Source organism: Apodemus sylvaticus, chromosome 16 (genome assembly GCF_947179515.1).
Source record: "Apodemus sylvaticus chromosome 16, mApoSyl1.1, whole genome shotgun sequence".
Lineage (NCBI taxonomy): Eukaryota > Metazoa > Chordata > Mammalia > Rodentia > Muridae > Apodemus > Apodemus sylvaticus.
The window spans coordinates 40,722,136-40,742,565 of NC_067487.1; the positions used below are offsets into that span (position 1 = coordinate 40,722,136).

The 20,430-nt window shown below is 42.8% G+C and overlaps 1 protein-coding gene across 2 annotated transcripts; it reads right to left on the bottom strand.

Annotated features, from left to right (window-relative positions):
* Window positions 1–1,161: 1,161 nt before the first annotated feature.
* On the bottom strand, window positions 1,162–20,041 carry Hmgcs1 (3-hydroxy-3-methylglutaryl-CoA synthase 1). Of its 2 annotated transcripts, XM_052159757.1 has the most exons (11): window positions 19,919–20,041; window positions 15,142–15,200; window positions 9,614–10,071; window positions 9,107–9,232; window positions 8,402–8,566; window positions 6,905–7,070; window positions 5,746–5,916; window positions 5,096–5,202; window positions 4,104–4,229; window positions 3,777–3,940; window positions 1,162–2,897 (listed from the first exon to the last, which is right to left on the bottom strand). In XM_052159757.1, exons 3-11 carry the CDS (start codon window positions 10,059–10,061, stop codon window positions 2,808–2,810), a joined length of 1,563 nt encoding a protein of 520 aa, XP_052015717.1. In that variant the 5' UTR covers window positions 10,062–10,071; window positions 15,142–15,200; window positions 19,919–20,041; the 3' UTR covers window positions 1,162–2,807. The 2 variants fall into 2 exon arrangements, with proteins under 2 accessions (XP_052015717.1, XP_052015718.1); XM_052159758.1 differs by lacking the exon at window positions 15,142–15,200.
* Between the last annotated feature and the right edge of the window lie 389 nt (window positions 20,042–20,430).

A 20,430-nucleotide genomic window follows, 5' to 3' on the forward strand; every position in this document is an offset into this window, starting at 1 on the left:
GTGGTTGACTGACTCAGGGCTATCATGTTATTTCCCTGGTTTCATAAGTAGGTAGTAAACGCTGACCAGACCCAGTCTTTATCTTGGGCCCTACATCTTGTTCAGGTAACCACAGAACGCAATGCTTTGTCTTCCTACCCACAGATGACAAGTATTAGTTGTGACAATTGATCCTGCATGTCACATGGTTTCATAACCCTGCTTGCCAACATCAAGAGTGCTCTTGGGGTTGCAACAATCCCTTTGCCCGGGGGATTCGAGCCACTGTCTTACTTCTCACAGAAAAGCTTGTAGGGACAAGATGCCACAGGAATTCACATGCCAGTGCAGCTGCAAAGTGTCCTGGTAACTGAACTAGTGTTCTGCTTTAGGGGAACAAAACTATTTTATCTGTAATCCTCTGCATCAAATAACTGCCTCAACAGAAATAAAATTTGCACTACGAATCTCAGGTTGGCTACTTCTCCCTACAATCAGTTAAGGACAAAACAAAAACCAAAGAGGAACCTTTAACCTAAGAACTCACTTGACATTAAGATCAAGTGATACCTGCCTTGGGTATGGTAGCACATGCCTGTGATCCTGGTTGGGGGCAGGGGAATCAGTCATTTGGGCTAGCCTCTGTGAGATTGTCTCAAAAGAAAACAACAAAACAAAATCTTGTAATTTTACATGAGCCTGCTACAACCTTTGCTTTATCAACGTCTAGTTCAGTGTTTTCAGGAAACTCCAAGTAGCAGACAAAAGATGTCAATTATGTCACAGGAAGATCACAAATGACTGTTTCCATATTTAGTGTGGACAAAAAAAAGACAAGGCAGATTCTGGACAGGACCCACAAAAGGTATAGTTCTTAGGATCGCAGAGAATGATTGGGGGTGGGAGGGTGGGGGGTGGGGGACACCTGAAAGAAAATTATATTAAGACTGTGCAATGGGCCACCGGCCTAGAATCCAATTGATAACATGAGCTATGCTATATGACAGGGGTAGCACGACCACATACAATATACTTTATTTCTGGGATAAGGAGAGTGTGTTGCTTACACTGGGTCTGGAAATGTTTGAAGACTAAGCAACTGAATGGCGGACTGAAGGCTCGCATTTAAAATAGCTTTCTGCTGACTCCGCGAACAAGAAAAGAACGCTCAAGGAGCTGAAATATTTGTCTAAAACTTTATTTCAAAGTTATTGGCCTTGCTATTAATAAGGTGTGGTTAACGCTCCGTGCCAGTCAGCAGGATCACCAGGCTTGCCCACTGCAGCCAATGGACTCTGAGAAACCCCACTTCTTGGCACCCAAATGCTAAATTACTCTTTTCAAAACATACAGAACTCTTAATACTTGCAAAAAAATTACATGCACCATTTCCCCACCAATTCATTAAATCTGAACTTACATTATTCATCTATAGCAGTGGATGTTAAAATGAGATCATTTTAACCAATTAAAACTGTACAAATCAAAATCCTACTAGTTAATATTGACAAGAGTATCTTACAAATGCTACATTACATCACCTTGCAGTCTGAAACATTACACATTTATGCGTTTATTTTAGATAACTGAAACTTCACAGAATTAAACGCGAATAAGGTTAAAACAATTTAGTTCTGTCCATTAGTTCCAACTGCCTCTATTTTACAGTCTGTGAGGCTCATGCCATTGTTCAGCACCAAAAATCACCCAGAGAACTTTCTAGTGAATTTTCTTTTTCATCTCATGTGGTAGTTTTTGTTGTTTCAAAAACCAAAGTTTAGGGGAAAAAAATGGTATGAGTTCTACTTCTAGATCTTGAAGTGAATATTCCTTTTTGGCTAATCAGACTATGTGAAATGTTCACTGTGTGAAAATGTGGGTTAAATTTTCTTATTTTTATCGAACAGATACAAAAACAAACAAAACACAAAAATACACAAAGCACAAAGGAAGAAAGGTGTCCGGTGAATTTAAGCTGTCAGTCTATACTGGACCTGTAACACTGTAACCTAATGCCCTGCCCCATCCTTCCCACTTTACATTTATCCTGCAGGTGAGGTGCTCGGGTCGGCAGCGGGCTCTGCACAGCAGCCCCACCGCAGCTATCTCAGTGCTGCTGAGCCCAACCGCGCTGACCTGAGAGTCCCCTGCTGCGTCCACCGCGCCCAGGTGTACCCTGCTTGCTGTGACGGAGGCCCACTCAATGCCAGCATCTTTCTGCTCACGTGATTACGGCTAACCTTTCTCACTGATGGTTCATCCAGATCCTAGAACCATATACCCTCTTTTTTTTCCTGTTCAGGATTTACAAATCTTCGAAAAAGATACATGTTCACCTTGCCATATTCAAGCAGGGTTTTGTGTGTAACATTTAAATTCCACAATCCCCAACCTAGAAAAGTTTTTTTTTTCCCCCAAAAAGCTACAGGTACTTTTTTATTAAGTATAAAATTCTTACACATAAAAAAAGAAAAAAAACTTTAAAATTGGACACTAGTACCTCCGCTTTCTGCTGTCAGAAGCACTCGGTTCATACCACGTTTGAAAACTAAACTGCATGCGTATAAACATCCAGAGAGGTATAAAGTTCTACAGAGCCCTTTAACATCATTGCAGTGCATTCACCACTGGCCAGACCACAACAGGAAGCATGTTAGCAAGTTCAACAGAGAGACTTTTCCAAAAACACAATAGTTTTCTGGGCTCTGTGTCAGTTACATTACATTTTAAGTAACACGTAATCTGTAAAATTGTCCCAAGACATCCATTCCTCCAACCGTTTCCGTACCCCATCCCAGCCCCCAGCCTCTGTGAAGGCCACAGACAGCTCAGTGCTCCCCGTTACTGATGACAGCTGATTCAGACTCGGCTGAGGTTGCAGGGAGCCTTGGCACTTTCTTGGCAGGGCTTGGAATATGCTGAAACAAAAAGAAAACATCATTGGCTTTTACAGTCTTTGTTTCTCCAAGAACCACAGGACTAAAGTACACAGAGAAGCTAACACAGGACAAATTCAGAGAAGCTGACCCTAACATACACTATAAAAATGTCCATGGAGAGAGCTTGACCCAGGCTTGACCTTACAGGGAAATGATTATGCAATTCCTCATGTAGTGAGTGAGGAGGGCCTCCCAAGATTTTGCTTGTCATGACTTCTTACAACTCAGATACTACCTCCACATGCTCCAGAGTGCATGCATCAGGGTTGTAATAAACGGAGAAATTAGGAACTCCAAGCTTAAAGTTCTTGGTTTGAACCTGGCTTTCCTACTTACCTGTATGTATGGTTACCCTATAACCCTGAGTGACAAGACTTCCTGGGCACCCCCCCCCCTGGAATTAGTACCATTTGTAACCTCAAAGAGGTTAATATAAGGTTTATAAGGATTATAAAAGGACATGTAACTGAAGTGCCTAGCATATCACAGGACTCAATCTATTGTCACTTCTGAAGAAGTCTCAGAGAAATATGAGGGGCTCTTCTTCCTCCTCCTCCTCCATCTTGTTCACCAGCCCCTAAGACACAAACGAGCCTGCTCTCTAAACCAAACCCCCTCTCATCCGGTTCTTAATAAATCTATACTTGGCATGTGCCTTCTGCAACTGGCAAGGGCACAGCTGCATTCTGAGCCGGAGTCCAAGAGGAAAGCGAGTCACAGAGCCCTGCTCTGATTCACTCTGTTTCAGGGACATTCAAGTTGCTACATCCGTTAAGGCTCCCAAAACCCAGCCATATGGCAGTGAAAACTCCCACTAGCCTGCCAAAGAAGAGGATCACCCCAGTGAGGTTTACTGACCTCTGTTGCTGTGTTTGAATGTACAAGGCCTACACCTTCATCCAAACTGTGGTCATTCGTGGAGGGGCGCCGGGCATAAGTTCTTCTGTGCTTCTCGTCCACTCTGACTAGATACCATGTTCCTTCGAAGAGTGAGTCTATTGAACACTGGGGAATATAGCTGGCTGAAAGGCAAAGCAGAGCATTACAAATGACTCACGATATGACCCAACTGGCAATCAGACTAAACTTTCGCTTACATCATACTAGTACTACAGGAAGCCTTGCTAGCCTTGCCCGATACGCTTATGTCTAACATGACTGTAGGTCTCTAACACAGTATTTTACCTAAGTGATGTGTGTCCTCTCTGAGCTTCATGTTTTCAGCAAAGACATCCGGCGCCACGCAAGTTCTCGAGTCGAGCCTTGACTTAAGGTCACATAAACTTGCTGTTATTTTATCAAGAGCAGATCCTAAAATAAAAAAGTTAAGTTTAACATTAAAAGACCAAGAATAGCATCTCTCAAAGAAACTTAAAACGCTGCCAATTGCAAGTAACTTCTTACCTCTTTTAAAAACTACTGGCCAGTGTTTAGCTAAAATTAAAATATATGTGGTATCCTGAGACAGCTTCCCACCACTCTGACTGGTATTATTTAGTATCAGCTAACCCACAAGAACAGAAACACGTGGGATTAGAAACTGTAACAAATTTTCTTTTCTTTTTTTGTCTTTTTTTTTGTTTGTTTTTTTGTTTTTTTAGAGACTGGGTTTCTCTGTGTAGCCCTGGCTGTCCTGGAACTCACTCTGTAGACCAGGCTGGCATCAAACTCAGAAATCTACCTGCCTCTACCTCCCAAGTGCTGGGATTAAAGTTTTTTGGTTTTTTTGAGACAGGGTTTCTCTGTATAGCCCTGGCCATCCTGGAACGCACTCTGTAGACCAGGCTGGCCTCAAACTCAGAAATCTGCCTGCCTCTGCCTCCCAAGTGCTGGGATTACAGGCGTATGCCACCACGCCCAGCTATAACAACTTTTCTATGGTCAATTCTCAATATAATTTTCAATGATGTCAAGTTTCCCCTCAATATTTCTGTTTCTTCTTTCTCAAGGAAAAGCACAAGTGTTTGCTTCAATACAGGGTTAGGGTTAGGAAAATTCAATCTGCTATCTATTGGGGCGATTTGTAGGGTAGAGAGTAAAAATTCTGTGGAAAGAAGTAATGAGACCGAGAATGGAATGACCTTCCGACTGACTGATGTGCTCTTCTGAGGAGGGGCTGAAGCGACCTTACTGCAGTAGACCCGCAGTGTGTCCTCCCTGACGGAGCCAGCCCTTACCTGGTGTGGCGTCTTGTGTGACTTTAAGGGAGTACAAAGTGGCAGCCAAGCCAGAACCGTAAGAGAACACGCCAATCCTCTTCCCGGCCAACTGCTGCGGTGAGTGCCTGTGCAAGGAAAGACGCACGCTTAGCAGACACAAACAAAGTGTCAGGAGCCACATACGCAGCTTACAGCAACACAGGGTCTAACCTGAAGCTGTTTACTTTGCCTACACGGCCCAGGCTGGACTTGCACTAACAATCTTCCTGGCTCAGCCTCCTGCATGTTGGGATTAGAGGGGTGCCACCATTCCCTGCTTACTATAATGCTCTTGAAGACCTAAGAGTTTTAACTCTTACTGCAGTAAGCAATCTGACTTGAGGCTTAGCACTAGGGACTGCATACTCAGCTTACGTCTTGTAGGAAATGAGACTCAATAAAGCTATTAATGCACTCATAAACTCTCACCATTCGAGACTTGTGGTTCAATTATAAGTAAAGAATAATAATAAAACAAGAACCAGGAAGGTTCTACAAGATATTAACAAATACTCAGGGAAGAGCTGCTGCTTTCCCTGTCCCTCAAGTCAGTAGATGGCAACGGACCAGCCCTGAAGACAGAATGTCACTTATAGAAAAGGGGTGTCAGAGAACAGATTCATACTTACTGTGCCAGGACAGAAGCCAGAGAGCCATACACAGAGGATGTGTACATATTTCCATTTTGATTAGATACAAGCAAAGATGCCTTTGTTTTCTGGTTGAATAGCTCAGAACTAGCCTTCATAAATGCCTTTTCCACATCTCTGTCAAAGTAAGTATCTTCTAATTTAACGTCCCTGAAAGAATACATTAAGAGACATGTTATGAGTAGTTGTCCTAATTCATATTCAAATCTGTGTATAGGACTTTGTTTTGCCATTTTTAAAAGTCAGGGAGCAACACTCTAAAAACAGCTAAAAACAGACATCAGAAACCTAAGTAGAAATGACTAATGAATTTGTGCTCATAAGCCAGCTGCTACCTCTCTAGAACTGTGCTTTCATTAAGTAAGTTTCATTAAGTAATTGTATAAATGGTGTTATCCAACTGTATAGGTCTTTGCCCACCTAACATTGCTATGGTCAAGTAAAGACAACTAGATCCTGATCAGCAGATAGACTAACAGACCTCCTGAAGCTTTCGAGCCACTAAACACAGCATACAAGTCTTTTGGATCCAGTTACCTCTGTCCATCTGGTTTAAAAAGACGTGACATAGGAACAGAAGCTCATAAAACAGAAGACACGAGTGAGCGCAACCTGTGCAGCACACCAGCAGTCTGAACCCCGAGGACAGGCTCACTCCTGCTAAACTGCAGGCCGACCCAGGGCTAGAGGACGACGGAGAGGAAGGGGAGTTATACGGAGAGGAAGGGGAGTTATGCAGAGAGGAAGGGGAGTTATGCAGCTGTGGCGAACACTGGTCTGTCTGTGATCACATTACTGTGCTGATAACAAGGAGGCTGGAGCTAAAAACAGACATCAGAAACCTAAGTAGAAATGACTAATGAATTTGTGCTCATAAGCCAGCTGCTACCTCTCTAGAACTGTGCTTTCATTAAGTAAGTTTTTTTGTTTTGTTTTGTTTTTTTGAGACAGTTTCTCTGTGTAGCCCTAGCTGTCTTCAAATTCAAAGATCTGCCTGCCTCTGCCTCCCAAGGGTTGGGAGTAAAGGCATGCACCACCACAACTCAGCTAGAATAGAATGTTTTTTGCCTGTATTTTTAGGTCTATCCATACAAACACTTATAGTATAGAAATAAGCACATAATAACAGCTCTCTTACCCAAAGGCTTCCAGCCCACTGTAAATACTGTTTTTATCTCTGTTTTGATCGTTAAGAAAGTCATTCAGGAACATCCGAGCTAGAGATTTCTGCACCAGTTTACAATATGGTGAGTGAAAGATCATGAAGCCAAAGTCGTTCAAGGTAAAATCTTGATCCTTTCCCTCTGAAAGAGAAGACCAAGAAATGATGACATCCACAGAAGCCAGGCAACTGTACCTTGACTTTGGAATAGGCTAGGCTGTCTGTATCTTTATTTACTTATTAATTTTGAGAATTAAAACCAGTTTATGTACTACACTGCAAAGAGAGCAGAGGGGATGGCAACAGAAGAGACACCTGCCCCATGTTCTTAAACAGTGACCCAAAATCCTGCCTAATGAAATCTCTCAATGTGCACCTGGACACTTGGCTATATATGGCCGCATCACTGACTTTCAAATATGAGTCATAATATATTAGCAGATCAGTTGGGTCAGCATTTCTTTTACTTTTCCTAAATCATAGAAAAAAATAGTAAACTGCATTGATTTGCAGTGTGGGTAATTTCATAGCACTTCTGTTTCTGATCAGTATATACACATAGGAAGTACACTTACTCTAATCAAAAGGCTGCAATATCACTGGCCTGTTAAAAACAGACTGCTAAGCCCAATGTGGACATGCCTGAGGTTCCAGCACTGGGGAGCCTGAGGTAGGAGGTTCCTGAGTTTAAGGCCAGTCCAGGTTATAAAGACAGACTCAAGAAACACTATTGTTAAATAATGACATTTAAAATATACTCCTAAGTAAGTACATTTAAAATATACTAAGTAAGTACAAAGAGCACTGAACTGTTACATATTTAAAAACCCTAAAACAGTGCATTTTGTATAGCACTAGAACGCTTTTTTTTCCCATGGCTCCTACATTCCTTAATATTTGATGTGAGTACTATTTTTTAACCCTTTCATCTCTAAAAAGCCAATTTTTATTTTATTTTATTTTAGTTTTTGTTTTTTTCAGACAGGGTTTCTGTGTAGCCCTGGCTGTCCTGGAACTCACTCTGTAGGCCAGGCTGGCCTCAAACTCAGAAATCCACCTGCCTCTACCTCCCAAGTGCTGGGATTACAGGCGTGCGCCACCACTGCCCAGCTAAAAGCCAAACTTTAATAAGGAAAAAAATAAAACAGTTGCCTCTGAAAAATGGTTGAAAACTAAAACTTCATATAAATACTTATCTCAAAAAATTAACAAAGTTCAAGTGTCTTTTGTAATATCATTGAAAAGTCAACTCACATTTTAAGAATAGCACAGTGGAATTACTTGTGTCTTTACCTAAATTACACATACCCAGAGACCATGGGAAAAGGATATTTAGCTCATGAAGAAGTGGTAGGAAGACATTAATGAAGGTTGTTCACAAAGAGGGTTCTCACTCACTCCCGTCACATTGTGGCACTGCCCCACCCCCAGCCAAGACAATCTCACACAAGAGAAGTGGTTGGAGGAACCCACCTTTCTGCCACTGGGCACGGATCTTTTTGCGGTAGACAGAATAGCAGCGGTCCAGTGCGCTGAGGTAGCACTGTATGGAGAGCTTCCCATCGACCACAGGGTATTCAGAGAGCATGTCAGGCTTGTAGAAGTCGTAGGCGTGCTGCATGTGTGTCCCACGAAGCCCTGTAGAACCCAAACAGAAGATGGATGACACGGTCCTGCTTTGCCATTTTAGTCGTCTACCAGTCAACCCTTAGCACCTCAATACGGGAAGTGCAAGGTGAAGCCAATATAATTTAAATACAACCTAGCAGCATCACAGGCACCGAGCCTCCTGAAAGTTTCCTAACTGACTCTAACTCAGAAATGCTGCCAGTATCCTGAAGATAAATGACCTTACCAATGGCCTACCAATGGCTTACTAATGACCTGATACTACTCTTATTCTTCAACTTTACCTCAGCCTATTTTACAAGTCTACCTTGGGCAAAGCGATACACAGAAGGCCCCTGGCAACCAATAAACATTCAGCAAGCAGTAGCTTCTAGTACTGTATTCAAACTTCTCAGAACTTTGTGTGGGCTGGGGATAAAGCTCAGACATAGACTGCCTGCCTCACAGGCACGAGGCCCAAGGTTCAAACCCAGCACTACAAAAAATTAAAATAAAATAAAATAAAATAAAATAAAATAAAATAAAATAAATGGCTTCTCAATTACTCACCTCGGTCAAAAATTAAAGGAGCGTTCGGCCCAATCAGCAGGGCCACAGCTCCGACCCCACCGGTGGGTCGGGCATTTCCTGTGGCATATATGGCAATGTCTCCTGCAACTACCAGAGCGTATCGTCCTGAAAAATGCAATTCAAAAGTCATTAAAATCTCAAAATCATGCACTGTGAACTCAAATCTGTTATATTTCCTCCAGAATATGCTTTCCATGAATTAGTAAAAAACAAAACAAAAAAGCAGTCTGTCTAAATTTTAAACAGATCATTTTTTCCAATTCTTATGCATTCAAAGTGAGTCATCTTTTAAATGTATTTGGACTACTATAACTAGTACTAGCTTGCACACAGCACAGACTGAACAGCCACCGGAGGACTGGAATACTACTCATTACCAGAGACCCTGGATTCTACCCTCGAGGAGGGCTTTATGCGTGTGCATGTATTCGTGCACATTGTCTGCTTGCTTATGTTTCAGAATGCCGACACTGACACTGAACGTACCATCCCACGAGCTGGATTCGATCCAGTTCACAGCATTGAAGACCGCAGCTGTGCCCCCATAGCACGCATTGGTTGTATCTATCCCTTCTATATCTGTATTCCCAGACTCCTCAAACAGCTGCATCAAATTAGACTTCACTGATTTTGACTTGTCGATGATTGTCTCTGTTCCGACTTCCAGCCGCCCAATGCAATCATAGGAAAGGCTATTTCTCTCCATCAGCTTCTGAACCACGGTCAGGCAAAGAGAGTTGATGTCTTCTCGATCCGTGCAGAAGCCCATCCTGGCCTGACCCAGGCCGATGGTATACTTGCCAGCATCTACACCATCGTATTTTTCCAACTCAGCTTGATCAACATATTGAGAAGGAAAGTAGATTTCAAGGGCAACGATTCCCACATCTTTTGGCCAGCAAGCTTCTGCATTCAAAGGAAGTGACCCAGGCATGGTGAAAGAACTGTACAAAGACAAACAGAAACATGGCTTTAGATCCTAAGTTGCTGACTTACCAAGGTCAAGGCTGCAAAACAGATCATGAGAGTTCAAGTCCCCTGGACCACTGCAGCCTCCCTAAGTCTAGTGCTCTGCACTGGGGGTAGTCAGCTCTTAATACGTTAAACAGCAACTCCATGAAAGGAATACAATTTGTTTGAATTATAACCTTTTAGAAAGACTTCCACCATACTCAAAACGTATCTCAAGAGTCAAAACATGATTTTAAGGCAGGGATGTAGCTCAGTGGCAGAGGCCTTGCCTAAGAGGTATAAGACCATGGGTTCAATCCCTAGCAACACACGCATGCATGCAACCTTGCCATAAGATTTTTCCTTAAAGAACGATGAAATAAAATGATGACTCAAAAGTATGACTACAGGGGCTGGAGCGATGGTTTAGTGGCTAAGAGCACTAACTGCTCTTCTAGAGGACCTGGGTTTCATTCCTAGAACCCACACCAGCTGGCTCACAACCTCAGGTGGCTCCAATTCCAGAGACTCTGCCGCCTGCTGGCTTTCCCTGAGACCTGCACTTCAGTGGTGCACAAAAAACCACATAGACAGACACATACACATCCTAACAAACAAATAAAATCTTTTTAAAAATAAATGAACAACCAACCAAAAAGACTTTATTTTGACACCATCAAAAAGGATAAACAAATCACCCACTGTCTAGATTTACTTACTGAAAGAAACAAAAATTACTAATTCTTTAGACCACTGTTATCTGTCCTGGGACTAGTCATTTAATTGAGGAGCCTCAAGGCCTTTAGACACTTTATTCATCAAGAAATGAAAAAATTAACCTGGATGTCTCCAGCTGGGTGTGGGTGGAAGGCTTGTTAGTTCAGGAAGTGGTTACGAACCTCCTGGTTTGGCTGTGGGAACAAAGGGGAAAGCCATTCTTCAAGCCCCAGGAGACTGAACTCCTATAGCATCCCAGTGCCCATGTTAGGCATGCAATAACTGGGCAACACTGCCCAAGAGGGCGACTTTCAGCTCCCCATTCATCTACCCCACAGGGTGCCAGCTCCTGGGCAAACTGCTTTGTACATATGACCTGTCCTCTGCTGCTCTAAAACTTCTGGTTAATATATATTTTTTGTTTTGTTTTGTTTTTTCAAGACAGGGTTTATCTGTGTATCCCTGACTGTCCTGGAACTCACTCTGTAGACCAGGCTGGCCTTGAACTCAGAAATCCACCTGCCTCTGCTTCCCAAGTCCTGGGATTACAGGCATGAGCCACCACACCAGGCCTATGTTTTGCTTTTAAACAATTCTTTTTTGTTTGTTTGTTTGTTTTTTAAGATTTATTTACTTATAAGTAAGTACACTGTAGCTGTCTTCAGACACTCCAGAAGAGGGAGTCAGATTTCATTACGGATGGTTGTGAGCCACCATGTGGGTGCTGGGATTTGAACTCAGGACCTTTGGAAGAACAGTCAGTGCTCTTGACCACTGAGCCATCTCTCCAGCCATACTTCTGGTTAATATTAAAATAGAATAAAAGGACAGGCTATTGCTACAGTGAGTTAATTTATTGAGATATTGGGGGGAATATCTAAAATAGAAAAGCTTAGTCCTTAGAACATGAACTATTTTTATAGCACAAAAGTTACTAAGAATATATTAAAACACACACAAAAAAGCACCTAGCAGCTAAGTTAAAAGACTCTGTGTTTTTGATAGGCTCTTATTCTCTAACTCAATTTGGCTGGGAATTCAAAGTCATGAAGACGGGACCTCTCGATGGGTTGGTATTTCAGTAGGTTTGAGTGTAGGCTCCAGCATGGATTGGTAGTCTTTCAAGAAGACATCAGAGAGCTGGTTCAAGTCTGCACGCGTGCATTCTGTCTCAGCTGTGTAGGGCAATGACAAGAAGGTAGCCATTTCATGTCTACAAAGGAGCCTTAACAAAGAAGGGACCATGTATCTTGAATTATACTCTCTAGAACTTAAAAACAAAAAAACAAAAAAAACAACTGTTGTTTGTTTATTGACTCTGGTTCAGAACTCAATATATTAAAAAAAAAAAAAAAAAAAAACCCGCCATCAGCAACAGTTAGATTCAGAATGTATTGTAAAATCAAGGGGTTCATTCTAGTGATAGCATAGTAAGAGAGAGGGTAAAGAACCTCCTAAATCTTCAGCTCCTTTTCTGTGTCTCAAATCAATAGGTCGAGCTACTTTAGAACTCTCTTATCAGTTCTGTGACTATCTAAAGTTGGTCCCCACTTCACTAACTGAGGTTGAAATGAAGACATAAAGGAGCTGTTACTCGGCATTGATTCTAAATTACCTCTCTGGCATAACCGGGAGCAAAAAGGTCTAAAACTAGCATTAGGACATATCTGTAATCTTAGCAATTAGGAGTCAGTTAGGAGGTGGATCTCTGAGTTTGAGGCCAGCCTGCTCTACAGAGTAAGTTCCAGAATAGGTAGAGCTGTTAAATACAAAGAAACCTGGGTAGAAAAACCTCAATAAATAAATGAATTAATTAATTAGTTAACTAAATGACAAAAGACCAACATAGAGGGCACTGAATTCAATCTCCAGAATTTCAAAGAAAAGTAATTAGAGAAGGAAGCCAGCCCACACACTTATGGACAGCATGTAGTCCTTCACAGGAACATAGGTTATCTCAAACAGCCCACAAGGCACAGTTCACGACTCTGATTACGTGTGGAGTGGATGCGTGCAAAGTTGTGCGTACATGCTGTCTAATTTGGTCAATATCATTCATTCTCAGAGATTTCCAGTAGGTAAGATGTTTTCAGTGTGTTCCTGGTAAACAGATATCCAATTTGAAATACAACAGATGTTAACTTGGGGTGGGAGGATGGAGGGGAACAAGGAAACAAAACAAAAATAAACCAACCAAGCGACCAAACAGCTAAAGATGGTGAAGAATACAACACAGGTGAGAAGAAAATGAAGCCATCTCTTGTAGTATTTAGAAGAAGAGTTGCTTTAACTTTGCACCTAAAATGTTCCTGTTGAGTCTATTACCATATCCTCCCACATGCTAAAATAGACCATTTATAAACTGGTGGTGGGAGGGGCTCACCAAATAACCAAAACCTAGACAAAGGTTAAAGCACTTACATTATATGTGTTTTGAGATTTGGTCTTTTGCTCTGCTAAATACTGGTTGATTCCAGAGACCTAGGTGATGCTATGTGACCTTGTCCCCCAAGTTATCCCTGACTGGCGAATAAAGATGTTGACAGCCAATAGCTGGGCAGAAGAGACAAAGGCAGGGTTTAGGGTTCCTGGGCTTGGGGCCGGAGGAACACCATGAGGGGGGAGAGAAGATAGAGAAACCACCATGGGGTAAAAATTTTAAAATAATGGCCATGTTGGTTAGCTAACTGGAGCTAAAAGCAGCTCATTCAAAACATGACAAATTATATAATGGAATTGTTGTCTGGAAAAGAGACTAACATAGAGGACAGACTCTGCCCAGCTCTTGTGCGGATTAAGGCTTCTTATAAATTAAAGGTCATATGTGTCTTTTATCCAGAAACTAAATGGTGAAAGGCAGAGTAGAAACCTTGGATTGGGATTAATTTTTTTTTTTTTTTTTTTACAATAGTGTGTTGGTTCTTAGTCAGAGAATGAGATATTCTGCTTAATTAGCTATTCATAAACATATACTTTTTAAAAAAGAACTCTGAAAATATAACAATTAAAAACATAGCTTAAATTTTTGGAAATAAGGTAGATTTATCTTGGGGCTGGAGAAATGGCTCAGCGGTTAAGAGCACTGACTACTCTTCCAGAGGTCCTGAGTTCAAATCCCAGCAACCACATGGTGGCTCACAACCATCCATAATGAGATCTGATGCCATCTTCTGGTGTATATAAAGTCTACAGTGTACTTATAATAAACAAACCTTAAAAAAAATAGAGAAAGGTATATTTATCTTTCACAGTATTGAACTTGTAACTATAAAAAAAGTAGCATAGTGAAGATTCTGTATTTGTAAAAAAATACAAAGGTTTCTCCTTTCAGTCTCAACTTTATTAAAGGTGCATGCTTCCCCACACAGCTCTGGTGAGCCCCCCAAGTCTTCCAGCACCCTCACTTCCCTATTAGTCTTCCACCTCCTCCACTCCCTAGAGAGACCACACCCCTTCACTACAAGTCCTAACAAAGTCAGGTGAGAAGTCTTGTTACTACTTTCATCAGTGGCTGAGACTGACAAGCTCCGTGCCTTGGGCCATTAGGACAGTCTCCTAAAAGAGCCCTGCGCTCCACCCTGGGCTCGGGCTGTCCTAAACTGAACTATGCCTGGCAGTGTTCAGCAGCTGCAACTTCTCAAGCTTTTCCACTGTTGTTTAGGGTCAGCATCTGTTTCTCAGAACAGGTACTAAGATTCTGCATCTAACTAGGGTGTTGATCTAAACAGTGCGGCTCCCGTCTGGTCTCAAGCATCCACAGACTCGCCCAGAGCCAGATAAGTGTCTTCTGAAACTGTAATTTAAAAAGCATCACTGACGGAGAGTGTGGCGTCAAACGACTGAAGTCTTAGCATTTGGGAGGTTGAGGCAGAAGAACTGAATCAGAGCTACCAAATAAGATCCTACATCAAACTAACAAATGGCGAATGAATGAATGAATGAATGAATGAGCAAGCCAGCCAGCCAGCCACCCTGTGATTATTTATGATTAAGTTATATGACTACATTTTATTACCTATATTTTTCATATTACACGTAAACACTAACTTTTAAATATAAAATTAGAAAGTCTCCAGACACATTTATAGCATTAACTAATTTTTTTAAAGGTAACATATAGCTTTAGGAAAATATTGCTCCAGGCGCGGTGGTCCATGCCTTAAATCCCAGCATCTGGGAGGGAGAAAGCGGGGCCCATCATTCCAGCCAGGGTGACACAGTGAAGAAAGAAAGGAGGGGGAGGGGAAAGGAAAAGTCTATATGGCACATACAAACTGTTATTAGCTAGGATCAAACTCGCACCCCTTAGAGAGAACACCTTCCTTGCGAAGCACGGGGTGCCATACCTGTGTGAAGGACAGAGAACTGTAGTCTCCAGGTCTGTCACCGCTTCCTCCTTCAGGCACTAGGAGTTTCAAATGAGAACTTCTTTTAAAGTCATATGGCACTACACAAATCAATGGCTTCAATTCAAAGAGTTAAAAACGGGGACTTCCTTATCTATATTATATTAAGCAAAAACAAACAAACAAAAAAAACACCAACAAAAAAGCAATTCAACGAATATAGTACTTAAAGTTTATGGACGCTTGCCCTTCATCAGTCCTTGCAGCAGCAGGTTGGCTCTGCTGAGAAACCAACATCACATCACCATTCAGACTACGAATGGACAAGCATCTGGGAGAGGGCCATTCCTCTCTATAAACATGGGTCACCAAGAATCAGGATGAAGCAACAGAAGCTTCTAGACTCAAGGGACCTGCAGTCTCCAGAGCTTACACTACACTAAGGAGTTTTAACAGTACTTTATGCCTCTTGGAATCTCAACTTCCTCACCTGTAAAATAAAGGACATGCCCCTCCCTCCTCTTCCCAGCTTACTCTAAAGGTCAGCTGAGAAGATAAAACTTGTGGTACCTATTCCTGTAGTGGTGATGCAAGCCTTACTCCCAGCACTTGGGAGGCAGAGACAGGAGGATTTCTGAGTTCAAGGTCAGCTGGGTCTACAGAGAGAGTTCCAGGACAGCCAGGGCTATACAAACCCTGTCTTTAAAAAAATAAAATAAAGTGGGACCTGTTTTTTTAAGATAAGATACCACTACTACCCCCATGCAAGGCAAATACTCTAAACCGATGAGCTACATCTATAGTCCTAGACTAAGTAAACTGTGAATTTGTAAGAAAAGAGATTACTACATTGGGGGGGGGGTTATGGGATAGGGGGGCTTTGATTACATGATTACACATACACTTTCAGAAAATAACTTACTGTTTATTCTTTGTCTCAAATTATGTTATGGTCTCTGTCAATTAAACAGGCCAAATCAGATCATTTCTTGGTAAGGTAGAAAGTAACATTCCTTCCCTGTGTTGAGATAAAGGAACTTACTAAGGTCTTGAAGCCAGGACTGTAATTTGCATCAAAGGTATTTCCTCTGAAATGTCACTATACACCTTTCCAAGGTGTTTATTTTTGCAGTGCTGGGCTGGAATCTAGGGCCTCCCATGAGCTAGTCAGACACTGGCCATACCCTTAGTGCTCTTTCTATTCTGATTAAGCTAGAGGGAAGAAGTAGGTGGGGGGAGGGAAGACACACAATGCACACAGAACTAGAGAGTGTGCGGGGCTAATTACAGGCCATACACGCGACATTCACACGATCTGAAAGAGAGAAGACAGGCAGTAAGTGGCACTTTGGAGAAAAACCTATCAGAGAGGTTTGAGCTTCTCATCCCGTTCTACAGTTGCTGGGAGGGTGCAGATCTGCATTTTCAATCTGGAAAGCTTGAAACCCAAACACACGGGAAGTCCAATGTTTTGGGTGCTGAGTGTGGCACACTCACCTGAACTCATGTGACATGTCAGTCAAAGTGCATGCAACACTACAAATATTGTATCTTCAGATTTCATGTGTAAGGCGCCTAAATTTCACTTTTAGACTTGGGTCTTGACTACAAAAATCTATCCGCAAATGTTTTAAAACATGAAACATTTATTCCAGATCCAAGCCTTTCTGATAAAGAATACACAACCTGTACTGCCAAAGTCTACAGACAGACTGTAACAGCTTTTCAGAGCAAGCGTTAAAAGAAATGGTCATGGATCAGGAAACAGTTAAAGAACTGTAAGCCACACATGCCACCACAAAGGCTCGGGAGACCCGCAAATCACAATACAGGCATTCTGAATGTGATGAAGATTAACTAATCAGACTGTCTAGAGTTGATACTACTTTTTTTTCCGGAAATTGACTCAACAGGCTTTCTCCTTTTAGTTCACGTCTCAGCTTTGATTCAAACAAGTACACAAACTAATCTAGCATACCCTGTAATAGATTAGTGTAAGCAGTTAACTTGGTGACCTATTGCATTGTTACTGGAGAGAAACCAGGATATTTAGAGCGTTCATCTTTCTTTAGGAGCATATAAGCAAAAATTGTTAGAAAGTCTTTAATCTCAGCTGTACACGTATATAGCTCTCTTCTAAGTCATCTTTTCTATAAAACTTTCCTAGATAAATCAATTTTCTAATTAAGGACCTGTATTCCTAACAAAAATGTCATTCACACTGAAGTCAGCACAGCCTATGCCACTGAAATATTAGTTATGAGGAGTCTTTTTATTTGCATTGGACAGTGTATTTTGATTCCTTTTTGTTTGTTTGTTTCTTGAGACAGGATCCCTGTACATAACTCTAGCTACCCTGGAATTCACTATGTAGACTAGGCTGGCCTTGAACTTGCAGAGATCCAAGTTCTCTTAGAGGTATGCACCATGTCCAAATAGCTGCTTCTTTTGAACTATCCTTTTGAGCAGTGGTAGAGACTTAAGAGTAAAGAATACTTTAAGATTGGGTGAATTTGGAATTAGAACAATTCCAGGACTTCTTTTTAGAGTCAGTAAGTCTTGCCTTGCTTTTGAGATAAGCTAATTGTATAGGGCTAAACAGTACCTAGGAGTTTAAGGAAATTGGCTTCCTACCACTACTGTTCAAAGGGTAGGTTTGAATCATGCCCAGATCCTAATCTCAACATTGTAAGGAGCCCAAACGGAATCAGAGCATCTGCCAGTTTTCCATACATTCTCACATGAACCCACATAACCACAAACCCTACAAAGGGTGAATTTTACAAGGTTAGTTTCTCTTTATTGCTTAGTTGACAGACATTAAGGGACCGTCAACAAGTGGCATCTGGGTGAACAGATTAAGACTCTGGTGCTATTATGTAGCCATTCATTAAGGTAACATGCTTCTCAGCCTTTCTAATCTAAAACTGACACAGTTGTCTGCTATATAGCACTCTCAGACCCACCATCAAGTACTAGGCTTTATTCTAAATGAAACAATAGTCACTTCTGACCTCTTTGCTTACATAAATGTAAAAGTGCATAAACAGATTCTGACACACAGCTCATTATCTCCTTCTACCACCAATTCAGTTCCCCTGGATAAGGTCTAGCCAGGTATTACATCATTCTAGAAGACCGAGAAAAACCCATGTTCCATCAATGTCTTGGGACTTTCCATTTCTTCTTGAAACAATGTATCTAAAAATCTCAGTTAAAAACAAAAACAAAACAACAAACAAAACCCTCAGAACTAAAGTCCATCAGTTAAATGACATAAATAACCAATCAGGAGGGATATTTGTGGGGAAAAAAAACATTAAAATCAAGACCCAGATGACTTCAAACATAATCTTTATACTCCGGATTCCCCAGTGTCAAACAAACCTGAGAACATTACACTAAAGGGAAATTTTGCTAATTTAGGAGAGAAACTTCCACAAAAAGAAGGCAGCCTCTCCTTTTCACACAGGCTATCCTTACTCTCCATCTCCACACACACACAAAAAATAACTGAAACTTCAAAGTCTGATCAAAGAACAACCACTGTTTTAGAAGTCTCAACCTGCAAAGAATCACTTGCAGATATCCACGGAGGACTTTCGGTCTGTCTCCAGTCTGCACAATAAAAATTTAAACTACAGTATGGAAGGAAAAAAATCTGTAACTATAAGTAGTCTAATTTGTTGCTTAGCATGCTGTTGCTTCTCATGAGTCAACCCTAAAATGCAGCAAATGTTAGCAGCTATCGGAACTCTCCCGGGTGTTCTGCCTCATCATAAGCAGGAGGGAGGCTGCAGTAAGAGGTGGGTAGAGAAAGCAGCCAGAGATGGCCTGAGGCCAAGGCCACGGGGCAAGCTTGGCAAGGAGGACAACCTCCTGCCACCTACTCCCCAATTCCCTCCTCCAGAATGCTGCCGAGCAATTCTTTCTCTACCAGTGGTCAAAAGAAGGTCACGTTTCCAAAGATTTCCATACACCTCGCTTTGAAACTTCCATGACTTAAGCCAAAGTCTGTGTCCCGGTAGGGCCATCACATCTTTATAACACTTAAGGCTAGTTGTTATTAACAGTAGTAGACTGTGAACATATTAGCAGGAAGGGAAGGGGGGGGGAGAGAAAAAAAAGAGGGAGGAGAGGGAAGGGGGGAAGGTGCCGAGCTCGCTAATCTTAGATTTTAAGCAAGCCACGTACCAAAGGTGTCCAGAGCATCAATTCTTGGCTAGGTCTAAATCACAATTGTGATGTCTTGCACCTGAACTGGGGAGAAGTAACAGTGCCCACTTCCTCTCATCAAGGCTGTAAGTGGAGGCAGGACACACCCCCTGCCAACCTACAACCCTCCCTCTGAGCCTGAGCTTCCCCATCCCTTGGGGGTCCACCATCAACCCGAGGATCGCTCTGACAGCCCGGCTCCCTTCTCATCCCCTGCTGACGCCCCCACTTCGGTGGTCACAGGCACCTCTAAGGCGACTCCGACTTCTGACTATGTCATCAGAACACCGGGCCCTCAACGCCCTTTACCCTCTCTCCGCGTCCCGCCAGCCCACAGTGGAGTCCGGGTCCCCTCCTCCACCTCTCAGCGGCCCGGGGTCCCCAAGCCCTCGGGCTACCACACAAGCTCGTTCCCTGCGTCCCATCCTCTGGGACCCTGCTCACGCCTTAGCCCTGACCAGAGCGCAGAGCTTTCCGGCCTAGTCAAGGACACTGCCTCTTCCCCGCACACGCTGCCCGCGGCCTCGGCCATCGGCTGGCCAGCATCGCGCGGGACACTCACCCAAACGCGACAGGACCCTAGGCGTAGAACGGGGCAAAGCACGGAGGACTGTAGACTGTGCCTCCCGCCCTCTGCAGCTTTATAGCCACCGACCCACCCGACTCCGGCACTGCCGGGAGCGGACAGAGGGCGGGACAGTGGCTATCTTAGCCAATCACGGGACTCGGAGGCGCTTGGGAGCGCCCGCCCCTCGATCCGCTTTCTGCCAATGGGAGGAAAATAAGAGGCGGTGACTCGCTAGGGTTTTCCCCCCGCCGCTGGAAGGGCGGGGTAAGGGGTGGGAACAAAGTCGGAGGACCTGGGAAGTGGGGTGAGACGGTGACGTAGGGTGGCCCGAGAACAAGCCTGCCAATGACGGGACGGCGAGAGACGGCGAGAGCCAACGGGAGCAGAGTGAGAGGTTCTCCGACCAATTGAAGGTCAGTGAGAGGAGCTAGGGACCAATGGCGACTCCGCGTCCCACTACTCGGGAGAGATGGTCAAGTGTGGGAGGCGAGTTGGTCCCTGCTTGG